The sequence below is a fragment of the Hakea prostrata genome, chromosome 11 (genome assembly GCF_041222555.1).
Source record: "Hakea prostrata isolate BN-2017 chromosome 11, UWA_Hpros_2, whole genome shotgun sequence".
Classification (NCBI taxonomy): Eukaryota; Viridiplantae; Streptophyta; class Magnoliopsida; order Proteales; family Proteaceae; genus Hakea; species Hakea prostrata.
This window is the reverse complement of record NC_142610.1, coordinates 4,828,129-4,843,380: the sequence shown is the minus strand read 5'-3', so window position 1 is coordinate 4,843,380 and position 15,252 is coordinate 4,828,129. Positions and strand designations below refer to the sequence as shown.

Genomic DNA, 15,252 nt, shown 5'->3' with positions numbered 1-15,252 from the left:
TAAGTAGCGTCTCCTAAGTTTCTTGCTTTTAGGAATCCTTTGGAGTTTCATAAATGGATATTCCAACTTGTCGAACCCTTTTTAGTCTCCAGATCTCATGGTCATAGATTCATAGTATGTAGCAACTGATCATAGAACCAATATGAATAATCATAATCACTAGTGAAAAGGTAAGTATGATTGATACCCTCTTTCTAATGATCACCTATCACAAAGCCATGAAAATTGGAGAGGGATGAATCTATGTTAGCATGAGCAAAATCAAACTTTCTCAAAGTTGAACTGGTAGTCATACTTCTTTTCCTTAGGGAGGCCAACACATCTTTATACAACCCACCAATGAATTCAATCCCATTTCTCATTCTGTAAAGCTGTGTTACAAAGTACAAACATCGATTCTGTAATTTGAGAGAGCAATAAGAACTCTATGAAGTACCAGAGAGATCCACCTAACCAACTAACTTGACCTAGAACTCAACGAGATAACAGAGAACCAAAATTTTACAAAAAGTTGGTGCTAACCAAAGTTGCAAAAATTTAAGTAGAAGACAGAAAAAGGGAAAGGTAGGTAGCTCCTGAAATTCAATTTTGACGTACCAGTGGATCTTCTGGTGAGAGTAATATCTCTTCTGTAGTACTTGTGCCGCAATCTTCCCTTGATTAAATTTAGTTAATAATAAAATTTGCTAATTTAGAGGTATTGCGCTTGTATTCTTTCCCTATTCTCTTCCCACCATTGCTTTGCGTTCATCTCCCCAAATTTTTCACGGCTGCAAGTCATAAAATCAACAATATATTGATCAGTTCCTATTCAACTGTATGAACTACAATGTGGTATTAAAGTAGCAAGGTCAATTGTTTTGATCCCTAAGAAGCATTTTGGAAGAGTTTTCCAATATTAGTCTCCCTCCATGTGCAAGGACCATGAGAACTTGGTCTACACTTGTGGAAAAATATTAGTATGTACCCAAGAAAAGCTAATTTTTGGTACCTGAATCTAACTCGCCGGAGCTCTCTGGTGCCATCCGGCAGCTGTCGAATGGTAATGTATACCCCAGGTTCATCTTGCTCAACCCACTCTGTTTCCTGGTCACTGACATTGCTAATTGAAGCCGAAGCTTCATCTCTGGATGAGGTGGTGGTTCTTGATGCATCAACTGAAGATGTTTCTCCTCTGAAGCCTGGAATGTAACTCGAGCCAGCATTGTAATGTTGTGGATGCCCATGATGGCTTCCTGGTTCCAGAGGATCTGGAGGAAAGTAACCTCCTTTACTGCCTGATGGCTTGTAGTAGTTCTTTGGTATCCTCTCTTTACTCAATGGTGGAGTGACTGGGCTTTCCCTTGCCGATCCAATCCTTGAGTAAGAAGAATCTCTCTGTATTACGCATAGACCTCACTTAGTCATTTTAACAAAATAAAAAACAAATAGCTAACAAGAATACTTATTTTGGTAAGAAACTAACAGGAATACAAGAACGTATAGATGTTTTTGTGGGCATTTATTATTTATTTATTTTTTGGATTGTAGAATGTTATTTTAGTTAAGTGATTAAACCATGATAGTAAGCATCAATATCATATTGCCTGTGACATATGTACAGATTTTGTAAGTGGCTGATACCATATGATTGGTCTCATCTTTAATCAATTGATCCCTTCTGTTATCAATGAGTTTCTATCTGTTTTAGGAGTAACAGATATCCAATCTGGTACCATATAATAGAACCATGGCTTAACACATTTTTCCTACACCAAATAACCAAAATGAAGACAAGACGGTTCTCTCTCTCTGTGTCTTTTTTTGGTGGGTTCCGTCTCATTCTCTCTCACTCTCTCACTCTCTCTCTCTCTCACTCCCCCACCCTGGGCGCGTGCGCTCTGGGTACCAGTTGATAGCTGCTGTCTTCAGAGCCTGTTGCTTATATGGACAAACTTTACAGCTGAGTGTGTTAATAATTCAAAACAGATTTCATTCAGACCCTACTGTTCATATTCTCTGTTTGGTGTTGTTCTCACTAGATACTCACTATGACTTTTCTTTTTCTTCAATGTTTACTGGATACTCTGAGTAGTCAATGTTACTCTCTTCTTCGGTGAGACATAGGTGTCAGTTATTCAGAACTGGTGGAACAGAGTTAAAGCTAAATTTATCTCTGTTTTCATGGAATTGGTAACCCCTTAACTAACAGGTACTGAACAACATGCATGAACTGAATTACAAAAAGACAGAGCAAATAGTTTACCTCATCTTCGGATCTTGGTGGAGTATTAAGAGCTTGCCGGTTAAATCTCTGTACATTGTAGAGCTCCATGATTCGGTCATAGTTCTCTCCCCACCATCGTTGGGCTTGCCATTTATTGAACATCTCTCGGCTGCAAAATGGACAAGTCAAAACCAACATCAGTTTTTCATGTTTAAAAGGTTTATTAAATCACACCCAACGCCACCAACACTAACAAAACAAAATCTGAGATAAGTCTCGTGTGATGGTCCATGATGTAAATGCTTTGCTGAAAATTTAATGCAAGCCAGGCTTCTGTAAAAGTGGGTCAAGTGTGACCCAGAAAGGAGCATTCTTAGGCCTGCTTACTAGTTTTAAAATAGAGCCAGCACAGCCCACGGCTCAATGTACCTTAAAGTGCTATCAGGCTGCTGGCTGAAATTCCTTTTAAGCATCATCAATTGGTTATGGGTGGACAGTGGACACTAACCACAGAAGAGTGATGACAACAGAGAAGTTCAAAACAACAACAATACCGCAAGATACCACAAAAGTATAACTGAATCCAACCCTGACAAACATGCGTGGACCTCACCTAAAGGCAATACCAGCAGAACCCCAAAGCTGTGACAGGGTGGAATGGGTAAAGTGAACTTAACCCAATAAATGCAATAGCATAACCGTACCACTGGAACCAAGGGCAAGGCTACAATTCCAACTTTGACCCACTCCATTGCCATCCCTACTGTTTAGCCTCAATGAAAAGAAGTGAAAATAGGAGGTCCATGATCCAAGGTTTGCTTGCCATTTGCCAAAAGAGAAGCTTAGAAAAACAGCTAAGTGGGTATTGCATGGGTTCTCGTACAAGAATCATCTTGGGACCCCATGCCCATTCACATCAAATCTATTGTCGTCCACTTCGTGGGTCCTCTGGATTTCATATGAATAAGACGAAAATCCCAAGAACGGCCCTCATATGGAAAAAAGGCCGAGTTCCGCCCAGTTCCAAAGAAAACAATTGCTGGACAAGTCAAGTCAATTCCAATCTGTACCTGAAACGAATTCGCTTGAGATCATTGCCACCCTGAGGAAGTGAGACAAAGGTGATGTGAACTCCAGGCTCTACCTGAGCCATCCACTCCTTGGGTTCCTCATCTTCAAGGACCACATCACCCGACCGGCCCAACATGGAATCATGTCCTCTCGGTGTTCCACTACCAGATATCCCCTTGAATCTTGCATCCCATCCCCCTGCAGAATGGTGGTCTCTATTGACACTCGGAAAATCCCATGCCGGTGTCGAACTCGTGCTATCGTTGTATGGGAAGTGCATTCCGTCCGATGCATTATCAAAGTCCGGGTATGACCGCCGCGGTCTCCGGTAGCTGCTTGATCCTGAGGACGGCTTCGATTGCTTATGAGATCCAGAGATTTTCAATGCCATGTCCTTAATCTGTCAAACCAGAAAACAGCAGCAGTACAAGTGTGAGCAATGAATCTTTAGTGTATTATCCGGTTCGACCGGTCTAAAAGTTGAAGTCAAACTTGGGGAAGGTGGGACCCAATAAACAACCCGTACTCACAGATTCCTAGGATCATCGGACGGTTGGGAGGAAGGGATCCTGAGGATAATGACGTATTAAGGGCAAAGAAACACTGGATTAAATTACTGTCTTCAAAGGGAACAACAACGGGTCGACAAGAATTCTCCGGTGGACCCAACATGAATTCTTTGGTTTGTCTATTCCCAAATTCCATGTTTTGTCTTTTCTAAAGATCCTACACACGCCACATCGTCCTGATGCGATTAAAAATACTTTATTGTCTGCCGACCCCCTATTCATTTGAATTGACTAAAATGACCTTGCAAGATATTAAGCGAATTAATCACGTGTACTAATCATCACCACCACCACTAATACCTGTGAGGGCTATTCAATCCAGCTTTCTCGGTTCAAAGCCTTCCAACAAACACAACAAACTCATTTTGTTATTGGATTAGCAAAAATTAGCTTCCCAAGAAAGTAGGAGGTAATTTTTACTCTCTACCATGGGAAGCTTAATAGAGTCCGACATAAGATTATAAAATGCTGTTAGATGGTTCAAGTTCAAGGGGTAGACAATGCAAAAAGAAAGACGGCTACAACTTAAAACGAAGTAAAAAACTCGATCACATGATCCCAATAAGTGAACCTAAACTATTTTTGTATTGAAATGCTCTTCTCATTATGGGCTCATAAACATTGGCAATCCCGTGAATTAATATATTGTCCATCTACCCAAATCTATAAATATTAATGAAGAATTTTTTTTGAAAACCCTAAGACACTACTTGCCTCATTATATCTTATCCCTACCTCAATTATTACCTCATAAACTTTTGAGCCCCATGCATATTTCATGGGTTGTGTTGGACCAAGATTGGGAAATGATTTGAAATCAACTTGACTAGGGTACTCTCAAGTTTTCTGATTGTCACATTAGAAACCCATACCTTGATGTATTGACAAGAATGCCCCTCGCATCCAATTATCAAAAGAAATCAAATAGATGATCTCATAGTCAAATAAGGCAGTGGGTTTGGATCCGTTTCATATTTGTCTCATGCAAATTGGTGGGAAAAGTAGGGGGAGTGTTTGGAAGAAACGGTTTTTATGCTCTTTCATTTCTAATTTTGCCAACCCATTTACGTCAGACTTAACTCTAATGCTTTTCTTTCCACAAAGAAAAAGAAACTCTTAATGTGCTTTTCTTAATAAGGTCATGTGCTTTATAAAGGCTCCAGCTGGTCCCGAAGTCCCAACTCCCAATTTCACCACTTAGGCCTTAACACTAAGCTGTATCGTAAGGTTTCTACCAAAAAAAAAAAAAAAAAGCTGTATCGTAAGGAAAGAAACTGATAAAGCAAAGTTCAATTAATGAATTGTGCTAAAAGAGTTTCTTGAACCTGAGATGTAAGGCTTTTGACGGCTTCTTTTGTACTTGGAGTCCCACGCGGATTTTCATCTCCTGAATCGTCCAATTGCTTTGAGCAAGCAATGCAGGTTAACATCTTTTTTCTCTGTTTAACTGCAAAATAATTAATAATGAATTAATAATGAAAAGAAATCTCACATAGAACATAAATGGCAAACAATTTCATCAGTCTTTACAAACTCAAGGTGTGATTCACTATCTTCACAGATAAGAGAATTTCTGTTTCACTTTATCAGTGTTCAAAAGATAGTGGAATCGTAAAAGAATTCGAATTCCACAAATTTCGATAAAAAGATGATAGATGTTTCAATCAAGTACCAGAAAGAAAAAACACCCAAGCTCTTTTTACATGGAATATAAATGATGAATATATGTAATTGATTGCCAATCTTTTGGTTTTGTATCTTGGAGACGCTATGGTATCTCAGCCAACAAGGGATACATAAGGGAATGAGGGAAAATTCAGGGACAATTTTAGGAATAAAAACAGAGGACAGGAAAAAGGTTTTCAATTAAGAATAAATGATTCTGATTTAAATATAACCTAATAAGTGAATCAGAAGAAGGAAGATTTCGATTTTGGCAAGCCGAAGTTCCTGACAAACAAAAAGTATCAATATAATAAAATCTTTTTTGATTTTTTTTAGGGCACTGTACCAGTATTTTGTTTAACTTAAAAATAAAATTTCGAGACAATGTTCTCAGGTAGGGACTAAAAGTGAGTGATGGATTAGAAATTTATATATTCTCGCACTAATCGATGAAATGATCCACCAATGGATTGTTTTCAAATCTGAATATTTGTCTCAAGTTTTAGTTTCGATGTAATCATGGATTGACAGAAAGAAAAGAAAGATGTTCTGATCAAATTTATCCATTTTGTGTTTGCTTATTCTACTACACTACAGCACATCCGAAAGTGACTTACCTCTGAAACTTCTGCTGCTTCTTCGTTCTGTTTTTCAAACAGAGAGCCAAACAGAGAGAGAAGTATTAAATCTTTAGTCCCTTTGAGAAAAAGCAGATCTGCAGCCAGTGTAATTCATATATTCCATTAACTTCACTGCACAAAACGAACTAAGAATTCATAGAAACAGAGGATCAAATAGGATGAGAAATTCAAACTTTGAGCTAAAAGGGGGAAATGTTTGAGCGAACTCCTCACCTTCATTTACAACCTTCCATGGAAACAAATCACAATATCAAAGAATAAGAAGAGGAAGAAAAATCTGATTTCCCTAGTCTTCAGCTTCGAATACTCGATTCGGATTTCGTCTCTGCAACTAAATTTAGAAACAAAATCTTCTAATAAATGGAGATATCATCGCCGGAGGAGAAATGCCGGCGAAAATCCTACGATTCGATGCGCTGTGAGATTCGAGTGAGGGTTTCTGGAAATCTTTAATCTCCGATTTCTTCGTTCTGCGAAAACAAAAATGGAGACCTGCGAAAGGGAGAAGCTGCAACACTAGTTCACCTACTGTTATTTATAGCGCGAAGGTAACGACGTCATGTTTGCCGTTAATTAACGGAACATATGTTTATATGTCCGTAACGGTCTTTTGGACCCCACAGCTAAGTAGCTATACCTCGATCATAACTCGTCGTTTTAGAATCTTTCTTTTCAGTTTTAAAAATGGTCTGCTGCCGTTATACCAGTTTTGATTTCATTTTCCCTTGATTTGGAATCTTTTATTTTATCATCGTTTCCCATAAAATAGATTCCAATCTATCCATCACCTTACAACCTCCATTTTCGATAAGAATTAATTTCCAACCTGTATATGACCAAGTTCAAGGTCAGCCTTTTGATTAGCTTTTAGACCATAAATACACTCTAATGAATATTAAATGGCAATTTAAAGTGTGGTTTGAAGCTTAAATTAATCGGTCCGGTTGAACCAATCATCCAATTGATGGATTTGATTTGGGTTTTAACCCAATTAACCATGGTTTGAGGCATTAGTGTTAGCAGTCCTAGTCGATCTTGTATTATTGAACGATCTAGATCCTCTCCACTCAGGAGGGCTATCCCCCCATGCCCCCATCCTCACAAAGGACCTGCCACAAGCTTTTGGGTAGGCCCAGACATAAGGTTTGGGGGGGGGGGGGGGTTTGGAGAGATGGGAGTAAATACTATAGACCAAGGTCCACAGCTAAAAAAGTCGAACAAATACAAGCACTAAATTCGTGTATCCATTGACCACAGGTCCACAGCTAACAAAGTCGATTCCTAGCTAAACCTATAGAAGACCTAGATTAGGATTTCAGAGTATCGGCGTTCCTCTTTACTAAACTCAATCAAGATTGATTGGTTTTAGCTAGGATCAGCCAGGTATCAGGCTATCGATCTAGACTAATACCAATGCGATTCAACCAATTTGATAGAGCCATGTATCATGTTGATCTCGACCGATACTAATATATGATCTAGATGACCTTAAATACCGATACCTTAACCCATGGTCCAATAAGGTTTGATTTGGTTTGGTTTGGTTTGATTTAGTGAATTCTTAACAAACCAAATCATCCATGAGTAACTTTACCCTTTTTTTAACTGAATTCTCTTTCTTTTATTTAAATTTGTTCAAATTTGGGTAAGTTTTCAATCTCGTCAAAGTATCTAAAAAAGATTCTTAAGGGAACCTCGTTTAGTGTTACCATTGGTAAGGGTGGTCAGACTGATAGAACTACTTAATTTGCTCAGTACTTATGGTACCTGAAGTGGCAATGTCCACCGGAAACAGCCTACAACCGGTAACCCAACCCTCCTCTTAAGTTAAAACCATGACAGGTTCTACTGGTTCTTCGTCAGTTGCTTTCGAAATGGGGAAGAGAAGGCAAGAGAGAGAGAGAGAGAGAGGAGAGCTTTAGCTTTTGAGAGAGATTAGATACTGTTGTCGTCCGTAGCTTTATTCCTGAGTCTTGTCTTAAAGCAACAACGCTTGGGTTGGCGGGACAATTCATAGAGATGAGTCCATCAGTGATTTTGAAAAGATAAAAATCATTCTCTCTCTCTCCCTCTCTCTCTCTAAACACACACATACAACACTCATACACTCTGTCTCTCTGTCTCTTTCTCTCTCTAGCATCTCTCTACATGGGTATTGTTGGGGACACGTGGCGGAAAATGATTGGGCAACCTTTCCTAAAGAGGTTCTCTAAGATCTTCTCCCCCAAGAAAGGGATAGTCAAGGTCCAAAGGGAGTTGTTACTCAGACTTATTTTCTTTAATTTTGCAGCCAAATTCAAAATCTCCCTTTTCTGCTTAGCAATCTTTATTAAGAATGTTGGGTTTTCATGTTGGACCTTTTAAAAGGATGCCGATAAATAGAAACTGAGTTGGCAATTTTGAAAAGGGCATGGATTTACCTTCACTTGTTCACCATTTTTATTTTTTTTTGCTCCCCCCTCTCTTTTTTTACTTTCCCTCAAGGCTGGCAGATTTTTGAAAGTATAGGCCCCGAATCTATTGGGTTTAGGGTGTGGGATAATCTTGCCTTTGGTTTATATGGCAGAGTGGGCCCCAATAAGTGACACTAACATTAGTGACACTATTTCGAATGACCCAACCTTGACTTTTTGTCACCCTACATGCAGAGATGAGTTCTAGCTCTTGCTAGTATTCATGGGCTACTCCTAAATGTGTGGAGGGTGTGTTTCCCTTACAAAGGATTGGTCATGTTAGGGCCATTAATAATGTCTTCATATAGTCTTCGATTAGTCCAGAAGCTTCGATCAAGCTTGGCAACTAGGTTGTTCAAGTTCATACACTTGTAGACAAGGTTTAAAGTATCCCACGATATCATACGATACTAGTCAATATGTATCCATATTTGACCAAGTTGATACGATACATCTGGATATGTCTCTACATTGAATTATACTAAAATACATTAGCCAGAGCGATACAATACTCGATACAGGACGATACGTCTCTTAAAAGCACTTGACCGCTACGATACTCGATACCAATACTTTAAACCTTGCTCGTAGATTCTAGAAGATTCTTGGACCAAGTCACTGGTGGGAGTTCACACAACTATCTTCGATTTGTCCAACTTACATGTCATTCAACTGTGTACCTAACAAGTCGAATACCAAACGGGCTATAAACTGATTCATCACACTAAGGGAGTTGCGTTCGGGCCATGATAGCTTGCAACTTATGTAATGCAGTATGAAATATTAATCAAGGGGTTTAAAGCATGTATGACTTCATATTTTTCATAGGGAGTTGAGTAACATCTTCAAACTGGGAGTAGACCCTGTAAATAGACAGCCGAAATCCGCCTTCGAATTCGCAATATTTGTATTCGTTTAAGAGTATCCGTATCCGGAATTTTTCTTAACAGAAAATATTCGTATCCATCTGCTAAGCAACCATATTTGGATTCGGATAATTGCTTATCGGATCGATAATCTCCCAGATAGAGTAAAGTATCCAACATTTTTTTCTTTGAAAAGGGATGATAATCGGATTCGGTAACCGGATAATCAGAAATTGAAAATTATCCGATTAAATTAAAGTATTAAACACTTTTCTCCAAAAAAGGGGCTAATAATCGGATTTGGAAATTGGTAATCAGTAACCGAAATTTGGAAATCAGAAAGAAAGAAAGTCAATCACCAATCAATAAACGGATAGTTTATTGGATCGGATTATTGTCGGATATCCGATAAAGTGTGGGATTCGAATTCGGATGCCTTCTCTAAATTTCTCCTGGATTCGGATTCAGATTCAGATGGCAGTTTTGCTAATCGGATTCGTATCCGGGCTAAATCCGATCCGTTTATAGGTCTACCGGGGAGGGAAGATTAGGTTCTGGCAAGTTTATAGCTTACAACTTATGTAATGTAGAATGATATATTAATCAAGGGGTTTAAAGCATGTAGGACTTCATATTTTTCTTAGGGAGTTCAGTAACTTCTTCAAACCAGGGAGGGAAGATTCAGGGCTCGGCAAGTTTAGTAGCCTATGTTACTTGGTACTTGTGGAAAGTAAGGAATAAGCTCATTTTTGAGGGGAAAAGAGCTTCATCTATGGATATTGTCTGTGGTGCTGTTTAGGATTGGAGCTGGTTTGAGAAGGCTAAGTAAGTGGAAGACTCAAGTCGCTCGACTCTTCCCACTATGGTGCCCCATGTATCTATTTGGATCCCCCTTGATGACGTTAAATTGTGATACAAGTATCAAGAAACATGGGGCGAGATTGGGTTTTATCCTCTGTGATTCCTTTGAAAGCGTGGTGTGTGCTGTCTCTGACCTAATAAAGGTGGACTCAATGTTGCTAGGGGAAGCGATGACAATGCGAGCAGATTTGCTGCAGGTGATCTTCGAAGGCTTTGAGTGGCTGATTGAAGAGACTGATAATCAGAAGCTTGTTAACATTCTGAATTCAGGACTTCCTTTTCCAACTAGTTGTGGGGATGTGGTTAGAGAAATTAAGCATCTTCAAATAGGGTTTTCAAAATGTATTTTTTCTTTTATTCCCAAGACGGATAACAGTGCGGCTGACCTCCTGGTTAGGGAGGCCATGTTTGTTTCGGGTAGAACGTCTTGGCCGTGTTCCACTCCTTGGCTGGTTGACATTTGTCGTTCTCTAGCCAGGTGTTCTTCCTGCTTTTATGAATGAGCTTTTACTTACCCAAAAAAGAAAAAGAAAAAAAAAAAAAAGCATGTAGGAGACATATTTCACCATTTGTCGTATAAATTATGAAGAGGCTAAGTTGACATACTCTTAGTACAAATGAAGATGCATTAAGGAGGAATTAAGAGGAGGATTCAAGAATCTAATGCTTCAAGGTATAAAAGGTTTTTAGGAGCTTCATAAATAGACAAAGTTTTTATTAAAAAAATTTTAATTACATAATTAAAATATTAATTAAACTTATTTGTACTTAAATAAATAACTTAGGTTATTTTGAAATTTAAACCTCGTTAAAAACCAATAATTCCCCCACTTAAAAATAGTCAATTAACTATTGATCTACAATCATGCTTGAACTAATTGGGCTGTGAACAGATGCAGAGAAAATGAATTTCAATCAGGCTATGCAAGCCTAGTTTATTAGGTCTTAATGAGATTCAATTTTTTTTGTGGTGAAACAAGAACTTGAGAATGTTTCACACATTTTCAATGGATATTCTTAAATAAATCTAAAATTTATTTGAAGTTCCCTGATTCTCAATATCAATAGAAGCACATATGATTGCATTTCAACCAATATAAATATTTGTGACACGTGAATATTTCAAATTTTGACTCATTAATTTTGTAATTAAATAATATAAATTTAGTATTTTATCTTTATCACTAAAACCAATAATGACTTTTATTTATAGATTACATAGTGCAATATAATAAAGGTAAGATACATGTAAAATAAGAAGTTTATGAGGCAATTGGGATAAATAAATAGCCCTAAAAGGGTCTAAAATATATCAATTCTAAAATGTGTCAAACTTGATTGGACGTAACGAGTCTAGATCAGTATGCTTATTTAACATGCCAATCATTTGACAAACAACTTTAGCTAATATGTCAACTTAGTGGTGAGCTATCAACAATATATAGTTAATAGAGGTTGGTCTTATCAATGTGGGCTTAGATTGCCACCCTATGACTTGCATTAACACAAGGGTGAAATGATCATCCTAACCCTCATGAAATGCAAAATTATTGTGTCCTATTTCACATTGTGACCTCCACATGCCAAAAAAAATAGGCTGTTCATAAAAAATACTCTTATATTATTTTTACTTGGAAGATAAAACAAATTTTGACCTAAAGAATTTTTCTTCATTTTTCTTGGTTGGGGGAGGGGGCGGGTAGGGTGTGGGCAAAGAGGAGGAAGAGGTCTACTCGTATCTATATGTTTAATGGAATTTTAACCATATGTCACAGTAAGATGGATAGTGGGAAAAAGGCAGAGAGGGGGCAGAGTGCCTTTTGACACAAGTTGAAGAAGAGCTTTCATTCTTTTAATAAGACACCAACCAATTGAACAAACACTTGTCTTCCTTTGTGTTTATGTATTAAATGTGAATTATAGTATGTAATCCATAACATTTATCTTGCTCACATCTTATGCAAATGTCTTTTGCACACCTCCAAATATATTATATATAAGAAAAAGCTCTTTAAGCCTAAGGCTACCCTAGACCTCCTCACATTGAATTATCTTACTAATTGTTTGGAAAAGATAAGGAAAAAGTCGAACACATTGCTAGTGTATATCGCAAGCTAAACTAGTTCTCTCTTTATCTCTCTCTGCCCCTTCCTCGTATCTTCCACCCTTTTAAATGATTCCCCTATTCCTTCTATATATACGATAAATCATTTTAGTTAGAAATATAGGATTTTCAAAACTTATCATCATGTCATTATTAGGAGTTATTATTGATGTGGTCAACCAATAATGGCGACCAAACCAGACCAACCAGGTCAATGTAGAGCCATGGTTGGATCGAGTATCGTGCCGCCCACTCCAAATAACGTGCATAGGAAGAATTATGAAGAACCTTCCTTGAATGTTTGGATAAGATTCCTGGATGAGTAGGGAAGGTGGAATAAGTGATAGAGACCAATGAGGAATCTACCACCAATCACTACAAGAATGTCGAAGATTGGATGATTAGGGACATGTATAAAGATCAATCGAATGACCAAGGTAATAGTTGAGCACCTATATAAACCTATTATATTCCCATTATAAGGTATGCACACTCTACTCTACTTTTTGGCATTTAGAGCTTTGCTACTTCCATTTTTTTTCTAAAGCTGTGAGCATTCATTGACTTGACCATTAGAAGCATTCTTCGGCTACCACAGCCGAGTACGTTATTTTGCATGTTAGTTCGGCTTGCAACGACGGGCATGTTTTTGGAGCAACAATTACTATATTCTACATTTCTGCTTCTTATTATTTTTTTTAAAATGAAAATAAAGCTTAAATTAAAAACGAAATTAGTGCTGGAAGCCCTTACAAATGCTACATGTTGTACTATTATAGTCATCTATCTGAGACGCTTCTATGTCTGCATAATTTTCAAAATACAATTGAAGCATTGGGTTGTGGAATTCAAAAAATTGCATCTGTTTTGATATGTTAGCCAAGTTCATTAACCTAAGTAATTCTCTAAGAGACCATTTTTCTCTTGAGGGCCAGGGTAACATCTTTGTAATAAGATGATAGTTTGTCCAAATTTCGTTTATCCTTATCCCCTTTTCTGTCGCTTTGTCCATCCCTATCTGAATGGCATCAAGCATTGTCTCCAGAACCCCATTTCTCTTCTTGTTCCCAAAACTGACAGACTGTAAGTGTCCGTCTCTTGACATCCCAATGCTCCAACCTACAACTCCTAGCTGCTGGTGATGTACCCCTGCACAAAGCAAAATATTTTACATTTCTTAGTTGACAATTGAAATAATAGAAAAAAAAAATGTGTCATATCAAATGGTCATATAACATAGATTTTAGTATATATTGTCAACATTTTGGCCTAGTATTAATCTTTGTCTTTCACATGAGATCGATGCCATTTTGCATCATTTTTTTTATTTATTTAAAGTATACTTTTGATTGTTACTCAATAAATTTTTTTCCAAGATCCTTTAATTTTATAGCGGATTCCGTGTCCAAGTTGGCCATGTGGATTGAACTGTTAATTTTTCCCAATACCAATCTTTGGCTTCTACGATTATATAAAGTAGATGCTAATGCTTGTTCTAGCTCCTTTTATCAATAAATTTTTATTTTCAACATAAGGTCATGGGCAAAGCTACAGTGGGCCAATGCTCCTCCTACCACTCTCCCCAAATCTTTTTTGAAATTTTCCCCATTCCCTTCTCGAAATTTTGAAAATTTTCCCTTTGACTCTCTTTCTATGTGTGAAATATTAATATTTGGGCCTTGATTGAAATTTTTTTTATGATAAAGACAATGGATAGAAAACTTATTGTGCTCTCTTGTAATATATCGGCACTTGGCCCTTAATTTTTTGAAATCTCATCCATTACATTCTCAAAATTTGAAAATTTTCGTCTTAATCATCTTTCCATGTGTGAAACATCAATACTTTGGCCTCAATTGGAGGCAATTTTTAACGCTAAAGACAATGAACAGAAAATTCATTGTGTTCTATGTAAAATATTGGTAATTGGCCCCTCCCGAAATTAAATCCTGGCTCTGCCCCAACATAAGGTTGGGAAAGCATCCTCTGCTGTGCACAACAATACACTTTTATATCAAATCATAGGCTGGAAAAACAAAGAAACTATAAGGGTTTTTTGAACTTTTTAAATTTGAAATCAAGCTTTAAATTTCAGCCTGTGATTTGGTATAAAAGTGCATTGCTATGCACAGTAGAGAACTGTGCACAACAGATGATTTTTTTCCCATAAGGTTACAAATTATTTGATAATGCTAACAATTCTCGTGTAAAGACTATTTTGGAGTTTTGCCACTACTCTTATTTGAAGACTATTTTGGAGTTTTCATACAATTTCCATGTGAAGCCTTCAATAACAATTCCCATGTGAAGACTCCAACTATCAATGAGAGATCATTCCTTTTGTTGAAGGAGGTTAATTGAAGTCTGAAGATAACTATTTAGCTAGTCTCTCAGACCTTCACTCTGTGGTCATATTTAGTATTGAGTTTTATATGAATCTTAGTTAGTTTGTTTGCCCACTGCCTTTGCAATAACACTGAACAAACAAACAAACTAAGATGTAATTTCTCTTTTATTTCTAGGAGTTGCAATGTAATTGCACATACCCTAGCACGGAAGGCCCTGTCGAATTCGGGCTCGACGGTTTGGCCATTATCCACTCCTTGGCTGAAGGTTTCAGCCTTGGCTTTTGCCCAGACTTAATGAAGCTTATTACCAAAAAAAAAAAAGTTAGTTTGTTTCAATTCTCAATTGGAGTTAAGTTCATTGGGTTCAATCAAAATTAAGTACTTTGGAAAGGCAACACTTTCAACCAAAAAAAAAAAAAAGGAAACATATGACTAATTGGAGATGGATATTAAGATTGGCTATCTTGT

The 15,252-nt window shown here is 37.4% G+C and overlaps 1 protein-coding gene across 2 annotated transcripts; it reads right to left on the bottom strand.

Annotated features, from left to right (window-relative positions):
• Positions 1 to 125: 125 nt before the first annotated feature.
• On the bottom strand, positions 126 to 6,638 carry LOC148999689 (protein Brevis radix-like 1). Of its 2 annotated transcripts, none has more exons than XM_089140050.1 (7): positions 6,366 to 6,638; positions 6,129 to 6,263; positions 5,172 to 5,293; positions 3,277 to 3,677; positions 2,246 to 2,375; positions 992 to 1,377; positions 126 to 770 (listed from the first exon to the last, which is right to left on the bottom strand). In XM_089140050.1, the coding sequence occupies exons 3-7, from the start codon at positions 5,274 to 5,276 to the stop codon at positions 692 to 694; spliced, it is 1,101 nt and encodes a 366-aa protein (XP_088996176.1). In that variant the 5' UTR covers positions 5,277 to 5,293; positions 6,129 to 6,263; positions 6,366 to 6,638; the 3' UTR covers positions 126 to 691. The 2 variants fall into 2 exon arrangements, with proteins under 2 accessions (XP_088996176.1, XP_088996175.1); XM_089140049.1 differs by having other exon boundaries at positions 6,129 to 6,226.
• Between the last annotated feature and the right edge of the window lie 8,614 nt (positions 6,639 to 15,252).